This window comes from Eptatretus burgeri, chromosome 16 (genome assembly GCF_056783735.1).
Source record: "Eptatretus burgeri isolate ZD-2024b chromosome 16, Ebu_testis_v1, whole genome shotgun sequence".
NCBI classification, from domain to species: domain Eukaryota; kingdom Metazoa; phylum Chordata; class Myxini; order Myxiniformes; family Myxinidae; genus Eptatretus; species Eptatretus burgeri.
Window position 1 is genome coordinate 63964730 of NC_140976.1, and position 12500 is coordinate 63977229.

The window sequence follows — 12500 nt, forward strand, 5'->3', positions numbered from 1 at the left end:
ATTTGGGCAGCCTGGCTCCCTGCTTCAAAAATGGCCTGTGGGATGGCATACCGGGTTGGGGTGAGTTGCCTCCAGCAGCTGAAGACATAAAAAGGTTCAGTGACAGACAATGGGGCCTTTTGAGCAGGCCCCGAAAACATCCAACCTTCAGCTGCGGTGGCGCTCACCCTCACAAACTATGACAAACTTTGCCATGCCCTTTTTCCCACAGAGTCCATCAGTCCTGGGCCATGGTTTAGTGTAAATGGTTAAGGTTAAGCTAAGGGTAAATTGTACATGAGTTTTGCTCCCGCTGCATGTTTGTTGTAGTGCCGGCAATTATAGTTAAGTCGTCTGTATGAGTGAGTTTGTTTAGTTTGTTCCACAGTCCGTAGGTTATTTGCTTTTGGGACACGGATACATCAAATGTCGCACTCAGGGATCCGAAGGTAAATCGTGCTCGGGGAAAACTTACACATGAAGGCATTCAAAAATTTGACGACTCGGGACGAGTCTGTAAAAAGGGGAGGGGGTAGTGTTACGGTTGTGGAAATTCACAGAACACCATACAGGTCCCCAGAGATCAGTTATGTCGTTAAGTGCGTGTTCAGGTTGGATTTCCCCACTGATGTCGAAAGGGAATTATTTGTGTGCAGGGCTGCGAATCTTCAGTTAGCCGTTTTTCTGTTCTATCTTTTATTTCAAACAAAACAACTCAACTCCTGCCTAGAAATGATGGTGACAACGTAACCCCCGCCCCGAAATGACGGTTGCAACTCAACTCCCGCCCCAAAATGACCATTGGGGCGTGTCCCTCAGAACGGCGAGAAGCCCTCCCCCCCCGGCATGCCGGGAAGGGGGGGCAAGATGGGGGGTGCATTAAAAAAGACCGCGCGTTCGCTGGAGTAAAAGGAGGAAGAGAACGGGGACGTCAGGTTCAGATCGAGTTGGCAGTTTGGAAAGCTGCAGACTGAGTGAGAGAGAACAGGGACATCAGGTTCTGGTTGAGTTGGCAGTTTGGAAAGCTGCAGACCGCGCGTTCGCTCGAGTGAGAGAGAATGGAGGCTGAGAGAGAGAACTGAGGCTGACAGAGAGAACTGAGGCTGACAGAGCGAACGGAGGTTGACAGAGATCGGGAGCTGGTGGAGTCCGGTCGGGTGCGATCGGGTGCGAAAAATCTTCGATTTTGCAAGTAACAAATAGACAGAAAGGGGTGAAAACATAACCTCCTGCACCTTTTCGGTGGTGGAGGTAAAAATGTTTTCAGGAGCAGATTGACAATTGTGATGATGATATATACTGCCTGCAGGAAATTATCGTCAGTTTGTTCAGTTCCCGCATTGCAATCAAATATTTTCATTTCTAAAAGGAAGAATAAAGTCACATGATTACCTTGTTTGGGTCTATTCAGTTCTTTCATTGATGTGAACAGCTGAGGTGGCTCATGTCAAGGTCCTCGGCTTGGCACAGCCAGACCGTTAGCTACGTGACCATTCGTGCTGAGCGTCCCAACACAGCAGCAAGCAATGTTGTCTTTTGGGAAGTCTTAGAGGAGCTGTCAGGATAACCTAGAGGTATACACAACCACCTCAGAGCTATCTAGCCTGGGTTCAAGTCTTAACCCAGCAATAAATCATTATCCTTGTGTTTCGCTTGCAGCGTGGTTCATCTAATAAAGCGTGGCTCTTCTATTTGTGTACTATCCCTCACTCACAAGGACGTTAAGCAAAGTGTCTTGCATTTGGCTGTGGACGCCAAAGATCCCCTGTGTCCTTTCCGAAGAGGAGGTGAGCTATCACCGGCACCCTGGTTAAATTATGAATCGTCTGCTCCCTCTGCCGAGTATCCTGCATCGGAGTGGCGAGCCATCTGGGATTGTAACCTTTGCCAAATAAACTGCTTCGGTAGAGAGCATGGTAGATGATGATGAAGATGATGATGATGATGATGATCTGGGAGTCGAGGTACACTCTTCTACAAACTTCGACTTTCGACACAAAAAAAAAACCATAATATAATGGAAAGGTTTATTTATTCATGTGCAGACAAGGTAGCTTATTACAGCATTTCAATCAAGCTCAAATTTAAAATTAGAACACAATTAGCATGTTCTACCAATGATGGAGGTTCTTTCCTGCATCTTACAACAATTGAATTTCTATCATTTCGATGATAAAAAAACAACTCAGCTTTGTATGTTGTTATATATACCCTCTCAGAAGAGAAGGGTGCGAAGGTGAGTGGAAACACATGAAACCCCCTGGAGTTTCGGACAAAAACGAAGTGTTGCTCATGTGGAATGTGACGTCGTTACGACACCTGTTACAAAATCAACATCATAAGAATTAAACCCACCAAACACCGACGTGCTTTGTGGAGTCCGATCAATGTAAATCGAGATAAGGTTTTGCGTGTACTGTGCATCTGCTGTGATATGTTCGAAAATACTTCACAAAATTGTTATCAAATGTTCCAAACTGAATGTTCCAAACTTCATGTTATAAAATAATTGGTGCCATCAGTGAAGGTGCAGAATGAGTTTTTATAGCCAGTCGGGTTTCGAACCCAGATGACAATTCAAAGGTGAGCACGCTACTTCTGAGCCACCCTGTGGTGTGGTAGGGAGCACAGAATTGTCAGTAATAAATTAAAGCAACAATTGATGAATAAAGACATCCTGTACAAGTATTTGAACAAAGTCCTGCGCACAGATCATAAAGGAAAGGAAAAATTGGACGACATACTTAATTACACAAAAACACCTTCAAAATTATAAATACATACAACAAGGAATATAAACCCCGATTACCATCATCTAAGGATAATTAAATGATACGGATATTTATACGAGTGATACATCCCCACAGAATGTGTGGTAATAAACTTTTTTCTCAACAATAAGGAATAATACGTCGAAGAAAGCATGTGTGCGGTGTACTGACCACCGACACCACACAAAAGAGGTCTCTGGAAAGGCAAATCCAATGGGGATCGGAGATAACAATAGGGCCGCGCATTGTGCAAAAACCTATGGTGACTGAACACGCAAGTACCTGCTTCTGACAAAAAAGCAAAACGATTTCCTGCCTCTAGGTTTGGGTTTGGTGCCAAGGAAACGGCAAGAACGACCGAGACTACGTACGAACCGACACAGGAACCAATGTCGAAGGCCATTTAGTAGGGGATCTGGTGTTGGTAATACTGAATCATGTCGTAGGTTTTACTCCTGAAAAAGAAAAACAAACGATGAACAAGTTAACACATTGGGTTAAAGCCTTTTATCCAGTCACAGAGGTACTGCTCATTTATATGGCGTCATATCACTTTACCCGGTGTTCAAAGAAATACCTGTTGCTGAGGAAGCAGTTCTGGATGATCTTTATCATGTAATTTGCTGCGTCCCTTTCGCTAATATTGGGTGCAAATCGCTGCCTGTGATGATAAACATGACATGGAATTGGTAAACCACCGCATCTTACTAGGTAGAGGTTTTCTTTGGTTCGCCGTACTCAAACACATAATGGGTTCAATATAGGGTACGGCAGATCGACTATGAGATTAAAAGGATTTTGCGTATCTTGAGAAATGCGTTCATATAAAAGGCGGCATTGTGCTTCCCGAAATTAAGAAGCATGAAAGATTCCACGGACTGGATTACGTCCTTCACGAAAGATCGATGTATATCAACAAGGATCAATCTGAACACATTGCAATTGCCGTGAGAGTGCAGTTTGTTGCAACTGTAAATAATGGAACGTGGACAAAATGAGAATGGAAGCTGCAAAAACAACCTCTCCCACTACTTCCCCCCCCCCACCACAAAGCCATCAAAACAACATCAAACACGTACGTAACAAAGAGAACAAATAATCCATACGGGAAGGAACTGCGGCGTAGCGCAAGAACAAACGAGTGCACCATCGAGCCAGCCGCAAAATACAAGAGGGTAAAGAATGCATGAAAAACAGAGCAATTGTAAAAGCAAAACATTTAATGGTTTTCCCTTCAATGCCAGAAAATAAAAATAAATAAATAAATAAATAAATAAAATGCAACCAGAAAGCAATGAAAATATAATAAACAAACTTACTTTAGCAACTTGATTGTTTGTCCTCGAAAGCAGGGCAACCCAGTGTCGAGCATCAAAGCAACCAAAGATACAACGGCATCCATGTAAGGTCTGGAAACAAATCGGAAAACAAGAAAAACAAGAAAAAACAGCAATCAGAGATTACAGAAAACCTCACCAAGACTTGTTTTTTGTGGTGTTTGTATAGTTTTTGGTGGTGTATTTTGTGTGGTGTTTGTGTACTGGTGTGTTACGTAATTAATAAGAGACATAACTCCACCCCCCACCCCCTCCCCCAAGCCCACCTTTTCCCAAATTTCCAGCTTTTCCTTCCTGAGAGTTTCATCTGTATCCATCCCATCCACCCCACGTGTCCTTTTCATGACCCCCATTCCTCCCTCCACACATTATTTGTCCAAGTCTTCCTCTATTTTGTCCTTCAACTCTGCTGTTGGTGTTTCCCAACCCCCATACCCCCACTCTATTTCACTGCTGTTCCTTTTGTTCTGTTGCGTCCTGATCATTTCAGTGTTCTAGCTCTTCCACGAGCCTTGGCTTTGTATACAAAAAAGAAAAGAAAAAAATGATGGGGAATGACCTTCTGCTGGCATTCTGAGATGGCCCATTTGAGCTCTCCTAGCTTACAGAACAGAATGTGGTCCACTGTGATGACTATATACTGCTGACAAATGATACTTCCATAAACCTCTTTACTACTGTACTTTAGGTATCAAAAGTTTATGGGCCGGTGCTTGAAGGATTGGCATGTATCTACTTGTTATTTCTGTATCATTACTGGTTCGTTTCTGTTGAATGCTGTTCTCCAGTCTTCATTGTGAACTTCTGACATTGCATTATGAAAGCCAGATCAATGAGTCGTGCATTCTGGGAAGACTCCTTTGCTTTCTCAGATGTCTCAAACCATTCTATCTCCACTTGCTTGGAGAAGACTGGGTTAATCTTGTCCATCCTTACATCAACAGGGCAAAGCTGTTCCATGGATTCAGTTACATCCAAGCAGCAGCATCATGCTTCTTCACAGGAAATATCCAGAAAACTACGGTAGCCTATGGAGGCCATGATATGACAAGCTCTATTAATAGCACAAGTTTGTACAAAGTGACCTGTGTCCTTTACCTTGATGACCCCATGACCTTGGTAACTAATGCAGATTTTATTCATTATTCAATTACAAGTGTATTCAGGTCTTTGTTTGATCTGAAACGTTGTATAAGATCGCAAGTATGTGGAAAAAAGAAGATAACATGCACATTTATAACTAAAATTATGTATTTTGGTGGCCATTTTGTTTTTTACATTTTCATGGCCAAATAACTAAAAATTCAGCCTGGTAAGAACCATTTTTTAATTCAGTACACTCAAATGATCAAACACATCCACAGCATGATCACTTCCATGAAAAAGTGTCCAGGCTCTTGGCATTACCCCAGGTGCAGTAGCCACAACTCTGTAGGGAAAGACGAACAGGTCAAGGCCAACGAGTTGGAAAATGTTCTTAAAGAGCCCGATTATCTGCAAGGCCAGCATGTCCTGCGATGAAATACAGTACACAGATTACTGTACAAAGGCAGAACATTTAATTTTCATCAACATACAACAGCCTTCCGAATGTTCGCTAACCCGGTGCTGATGATGCATATTTTGTGCACCATGTCCCCATTTTTAATCAAGTAAAAGTACGTGCACGTTAAACGTGAAGAAACATATCGATGAATATAAACACATTAACAATTGATAAACTTTTCGTGCGGACATCAGTCGCTTAAGCAGAACCTCCCCCCAACTCCCCCCCCCCCCGAAAAAAACAACCTTGCTGAATGAAAGTGCAGATATACACTCCAGATTATTTATTTTTGTATTACAGTGAATACGTATAGAGCAGCTTTATGAAATTATGCAACAAAAATTTAAAGTCATAGAATGAGGAAAAATAGGAAATGTTAATTTGTGAACCGCTTCGTTCAAGCACACAAGTCAAACACACAACGGTTGGTTCCACAAAATCTTCCCCATTAAAAGTACATTTGAATCCAGCCTTAACCAAATATACTCATTAGTCCCACATATATTGTGCTTCAAAAAGGCTCGGGGCAAAATATGCTGCTCTCCTCAAAGATTGGCATAAGCCAAACAGGCCTCACCTGCCTGCAGTCATCGCCAACTTTAAAGATGGCTGCCTGCCAGTGCACCTCTTCCTTGTGCTCCTTCCCATTGTCTTCAGGTGAAGTTCCACCCTTGTCACTGCTCAAGCCTGCAAAGCATACATTGATATGTCATGACTGATGCTATAAAAGAGACGGTTCTGAATCTGAACGACATGCTCACTTACTTTAACCACTCTGGACAAAATTTTACTGCATTTGGTCTTTGTGTAACATTGGTTAGATACACATTAATATTCAATATCGCCAAATCTAATTTTGCAGCAGTCATGCTTGGCATTTTGATAACACCATTCAAAACAAGCAAAACTCGCACCTTCTCTTTCGAGCTCCGACACCCCACAGAGCTTCACCTTGAACTTCGCAAGGTACTTCGCTTTTGCTGCACTGCAATGGCGGACACAAACAATACATTACAAACAGAATGGCGATTACACATATCTCGCCGTCTTCTTATTTTCCTCTCATTTTCAGGATGAGCATTAAAAGAGAAGAAGCAAATCATAAATGTTGAAGATGTCGATAAATCTCCATTCGTATCGCATCATCTAATTGAAACAACAAGTCATGTAGTATGTTAAAAAAAACAACATTGCAATACAAATGCACAGGAACCGAATTCTCGCTGATGATAAGGTTTTTGTGTCATGTGCGAGTGAAAGCAACCTCTGCCTTGGTGTCCCAGACTGATAATCAATGTCCAAAACAATGGCTTCTGGATTGCTGGGTAGGTAGCAACCTATGGGAAGACAAAACCACAATCAGCACACACGACTCACTGTTTATAATGGCCGTACGAATTAATCGAGAAGGAAGACATATTTACCACTTCCATGAGCATTACAGCAATTCTCACAGGGTTGAAAGCATCCCGCTTTAGGCTAAAGGGGGGAAAAAAATCTTCATTTTGAGTATGGCTCATTGACAACAAGAACCTCGTGACCATTAAGGCTTCAACCCATTCGAGGCTTGTAGCAAATGCCCTTTCAAACCCGATCTAATAAATAATCTCGCCAACTACAGAGTGGACTCTCGGCGTTTCTTCTTGAGGAATGTTCACTCTTGAGGAATATTCACTCTTGAGGAATGTTTTAAACATTGAGGAATGTTTAAAATGGTCGTGTTTCTTGTACCAGGATATTTTGGTGCTTCCTGAAAGTAGAGTTGGATACTTTCAAGTTCTTTATAACAATAATTTTTTTGATAGGCAGCTTCACAAGATTTATACAGATAGCCTGATTGCCAACAGGAGTGGTAATGATTGCACAGTTACTGCACATCTGGATGTGTTGGTGAGAGTTGGACCGAATGGTTTAAGTACAAGGGTATATCATAAAGTTGATGATTTCAGTGTCCAGGTAATCTTGTACACCTTTCCAGGTAGCAATGTACCAATTAAAATGGGTTACAATGTCTTTTCGTCTCAACTACGTAGATTTGTAAGAATTCGTTCAGTAAAGGATGAGTTTGTGGAACTTGCTGAGAAGGTTTTTTCCATCATGTTAAACAAAGGATATTTGGCTGATTGTTTGATCAAGTCTTGTGAGAATGTCTTCCGACTCCATCGTCACCTTTTATTAAAGTTTGGTTACTTTTCATGTAAACAAGTTCCTGTTGCATTGCAGTTGATATAATAATAATGAATTAATTATTTTAGTGAGGTAAATTCTTTAATTAATATTATTGGGAGAAAAAAAAAGTATATATATATATATATATATATATATATAAATATAAAGATCCACCCACATATCTCACCTGTGAATGGAGGGAATAGCCAATCAGCTCTCACCTAATCAACTAAATCCAGGTGACTAGGATTATATAAATAATTGACACCTTCCACACTCCTGTCGCTGAAGAAGCTGCATAAAGCAACCATGTGGTAAGGGAAGAGTATTGATTATGGGGGATTTTAACTTGCCAGGGATAGATTGGGTCCAGGAACAGAGTAGATGAGGATTTACTCGTTTTAGTCCAATATTGCTTTTTAACCTAGTTTGTAGATAATCACACGAGGGCGAGTGCAGTGTTAGACCTCCTTTTAAAGTAACAATCCCAATATGGTGGAGGAGGTGGAAGTAGGGGAGCATTTAGGAGCAAGTGACCATAACATTGTGTGTGCAAAGATTCTGTTAAGGGTTAGAGTTCAGGATAGTAGAGTAAAGTTATTAGATTTCAGGAAGGAAAACCTTGTGGGTATGGGGAGAGAATTGGGTGATGCAGATTGGGAGACTCTAACAATAGGCCAATCATCATCAGAGAAATGGAAAACATTCAAGAAGCAAATGTGTAGAGTGCAGAGTAAGTACATTCCAATGAGGTGGAAAACTAGCAGTCGAAAGAGACCAGGGTGGTTGAGCAGTGAGATAAGGAACATTATTAAGGAGAAGCAAAAGGCATTTATGAGGTTTAAAATAACAGGACTGGAGTTAGATTGATATCACTATCGAAGTAAACAGAGGCGAGTGAAGAAAATAACTCGACAAGCCAAAAGAGAGTACGAGAAGGACATGGCTAAGAATATTAAACATAATAACAAGGCTTTCTTTAAGTATATCAGGGGAAAAGAACAGGTTAGGACCAGTGTGGGCCCATTGAGGAATAGCACCAGGAGAGTGGTTAGTGATGAAAGTGAGATGGCAGGCTTATTAAAAAGTGAGATGGCGTATTTTTCTTCAACTCGTACACAAGAACAGTCATGAGAATTGCCAATACCTGAGAGTATTTATCAAGGAGGTGAGGAAGGGCTTTTACAGAAGATCCTGGTTAGAGTGGAGGAAGTAAAGGAACAGCTTACATCAACAACGATATTTACATCAACAAGTTCCCTGGAGTCAGGACAGGTACCGGAGGACTGGAGAGTAGCAAATGTAACACCATTATTTAATAAAGGCTCCAGAGAAGAATTGGGAAACTACAGACCTGTTTGCTTGACTTCAGTTGTGGGGAAGGTGTTGGAGACATTAATTAAGGACCGGATGAGGAACCATTTAAACAAATACAAACCAATTAAAGGTAGTCATCATGGGTTTAACAAAGGTAGCTCCTGTTTAACAAATCTTTTAGAGTTCTTTGAAGCAGAGTCTGATTGGGTGGATGATGGAAAGGCAATGGACATAGCATATCTCGACTTTAAGATGGCATTTAATAAGGTTCCACATCGTAGGTTGTTCACCAAAGTGAGGGCTTGTGGAGTGGCTGGTCAGGTAGCTAATTGGATTTTAAACTGGCTTAGTGATAGGAAGCAAGGAGTGGCTGTGAGTGAGAGGATGTCTTGCTGGAAGGATGCAAGTCGTGCGGTACTTTAGGGATCAGTACTCGGACCATTACTATTCATAATTTACATCAACAATTTGGAGAATGGGGTAAAGAGTAAGTTTTCCAAATTTGCAGATGATACAAAGCTTGGAGGTGAGGTTGATAGCAGAGGGGGTGGTGATCAGATTCAGGAAAGTATTGATATTTGCATAGATTGGGCACAAGATTGGCAGATGTAATTTAACCTGAGCAAGTGTAAGGTGTTAGGGATGGGAAAGAACAATGAAAATAGAGATTACAGGATGCAAGGGGTAATTTTGGAGCGTGTCACACAGGAGAAGGATCTGGGGGTGGTAATGGACCTGGGAGGTAAACAGGCAGCAAAGTGTCAGGCAGCCATAGGTAAAGCAAATCGGGTTTTAGGTGTATTCGGAGGGGGATCATTTATAAATCAAAAGAGGTGGTGTTAATATTGTACAGGAATTTAGTGAGGGGCCACATCTAGAATATTGTGTGCAGTTTTGGGCAACACAACATCGGAAGGACATAGATGCCATAGAGAGGGTTCAGCGCAGGGCTACGAGATTGATTCTGGGCCTAGCTAGACTCAGCTATGAAGGAGACAGGGCTATATACACCAGAAAGGAGGCGGTTATGAGGAGATATGATGGAGATGTTTAAGGTGATGAAAGGTATAGATAAAATAAGTGCAGATTAATTATTCAGCAGAGTAGACAGTGATAGGACCAGGGTCTATAGCTTGAGAGTAAAGAAGAGGAGAGTTAAGACAGTAGTCAGGCAGGGGACTTTTACTCAGAGAGTAGTTAATGCATGGAATGGTCTCCCTGAAAAGGAAGTGGCAGCAGAAACAGGAGATAAGGTTAAACTGGAATTAGACAGGTGTCTGGAAGTTTTGGAGATCAAGGGGTATGGGGATGTTGACAGGACTTTCAGGAAGCTTGAGCATTGATGGGTGATTGTGTGCATGTGTACGGAGTGCTGCTGGTGGGGGTCTCGTCGAGTGGTGTTGTGTGGTTGATGTGTGTTTTTACCCAAGCCCATGCACCCTCCACTGGAAAAACACAAAACAAAAAAAAAATCACAATAACATTAAAAATAAAAAATATAAAAACTACAAAAAAAACAACAAACACTGAATTTTTTTGAAACACATTTTGCATTTTCATATTTTGATCTTGTGTTGATAAATTGGTGTGGTGTTGATGTGGCGCAGGCATGATGGGCTGAATGGCCTCCACCTGCATCTAATTACCCTCGCCGAAGGAGAGGGTATTGTGTCTGGGTCCGTTTGTTTGTTTGTTTGTCCAGATAGAACGTTCATGTTTTTCTTTGCAACCGCTTGTCGGATTGAGAAGAAATTTTCACCATAGGGTGACTACTCATGTAGAATGTTTTAATCATAATTATGATGTCATAGGTCACATGGTGTGGCAGCCATGCTGGAAAACGGAAAAACTTTGGACCTCTGTATCTCTGAAACCTTACCACTGAAAAAATTGAAACAGCACATCGTAAGTACTCCTCATGGTGAATAAGGATGATTTTTTTATGATGTCATAATTGCATATAGAGAATGCTACATCTGATCAGTATGAAAATTTTTGAGGGTCATCTTGGCATAAAATAGTCCACAGAAATAAAAATTGATGACAGCATCGGTCACGTGATTCGGCAGCCATATTTTAATATATATTTTTTAAACCTTCAAAAATCTTCTTCGCTAAAGTGGCTGACTAGATCAAGGTGAAACTTGACAAGCGTGACCATCTATCCATGAGGAACAAAAGGTTCGCACATCTGATGTCATTGGTCACATGGTTTGGCAGCCATATTAGATTTACCCTAAAACCGATAAAAAAAAAATCTTCTCCAGACCGGCTGGACAGATCGAGGGGAAGTTCACACAAATGTTCCCAAGCCATGGCTGTACAAGTTTGTTCAGGAATAATTAATAGGTCACATGATTTGACAGCCATATTGCATTGAGGAAAAATGTGAAATAATGTTTTCTTTGGAACCAATGAATCAATCGACATGAAGCTTCACATTTATGATTTAGTAGTGATGGGGAATACATGTTTTAAATTTCAACTTGATCGGACGCATGGTCTGGCAGCCAGAATAATTTAATTTTTTGATGTGGGTTCTTTTTTTTTTAATCTCTTATAATGCCAAGCTTGCACACTAAAAACTCGGCTCGCCGTCACACGATCCCTATGAAATTGCTGTGGCACTTAGCGGACATGCCAACAATGTTTGGGAAGTCTTGGCGTTCCATAGTACCACTTGCATTTTGCACAATGCGTATTTTTGTCATTCCCTGTGTACGGTCTGTCGTCTGCTACCAGCTATGTTGTACTGCTATCCCGTGCATGCGCACGGGTATCGCTAATATATATATATATATATATATATATATATATATATATATATATATATATTGTTTGGGTTTGTTAGCTAACCCTACCCTAACACTAACAGCAAACAAACCCTAACCCTAACAAATATGGGTGTAATATATATATATATATATATATATATATATATATATATATATATATATGTATATCTTCTTCTTCTTCTTTCGGCTGTTCCCGTTAGGGGTCGCCACAGCGGATCATCCGAATGATCCGCATAGTGATTTGGCACATGTTTTACGCCGGATGCCCTTCCTGACGCAACCCTGGTCGCCTCTTACGACACAGGGATATGGTACACCTATTTTAACCAGGGTATACACCGGCCCAGTACGCTGGTACTCATTTCGCCGACCTCAGAAGGATGACAGGCTGAGTCAACCCCCTGGTGTATTAATTCAATGGCCCAACGGGGCTTGAACTCAGGACCTTTTGGATCCCAAGCCGCTGCCCTAACCACTGCGCCAACACCAGGATATATATATATATATATATATATATATATATATATATATATATATATATATATATATATATATATATACATATTGAATAAGGCTCACTTGGCTG

At 41.2% G+C, this 12500-nt stretch overlaps 2 protein-coding genes across 2 annotated transcripts in view; one reads left to right on the plus strand and one right to left on the minus strand.

The window, feature by feature from the left end:
* Nucleotides 1–12500, plus strand: part of LOC147011206 (uncharacterized) — a 484760-nt gene that overhangs the window by 256096 nt on the left and 216164 nt on the right. The gene's annotated exons all lie outside the window — the stretch shown is intronic.
* LOC147011209 (phosphatidylinositol 4-kinase alpha-like) overlaps nt 1993–12500 on the minus strand; it is a 65108-nt gene continuing 54600 nt past the window's right edge. Inside the window, exons 20-27 of the mRNA XM_085859028.1 lie at nt 6898–6970; nt 6548–6618; nt 6211–6320; nt 5495–5599; nt 4845–5038; nt 4070–4159; nt 3328–3411; nt 1993–3205 (exon numbers count right to left, since the gene is read on the minus strand). Coding sequence (XP_085715154.1) covers nt 3154–3205; nt 3328–3411; nt 4070–4159; nt 4845–5038; nt 5495–5599; nt 6211–6320; nt 6548–6618; nt 6898–6970 — 779 coding nt within the window. The 3' untranslated portion in view covers nt 1993–3153. The remainder of the gene's footprint in view (nt 3206–3327; nt 3412–4069; nt 4160–4844; nt 5039–5494; nt 5600–6210; nt 6321–6547; nt 6619–6897; nt 6971–12500) is intronic.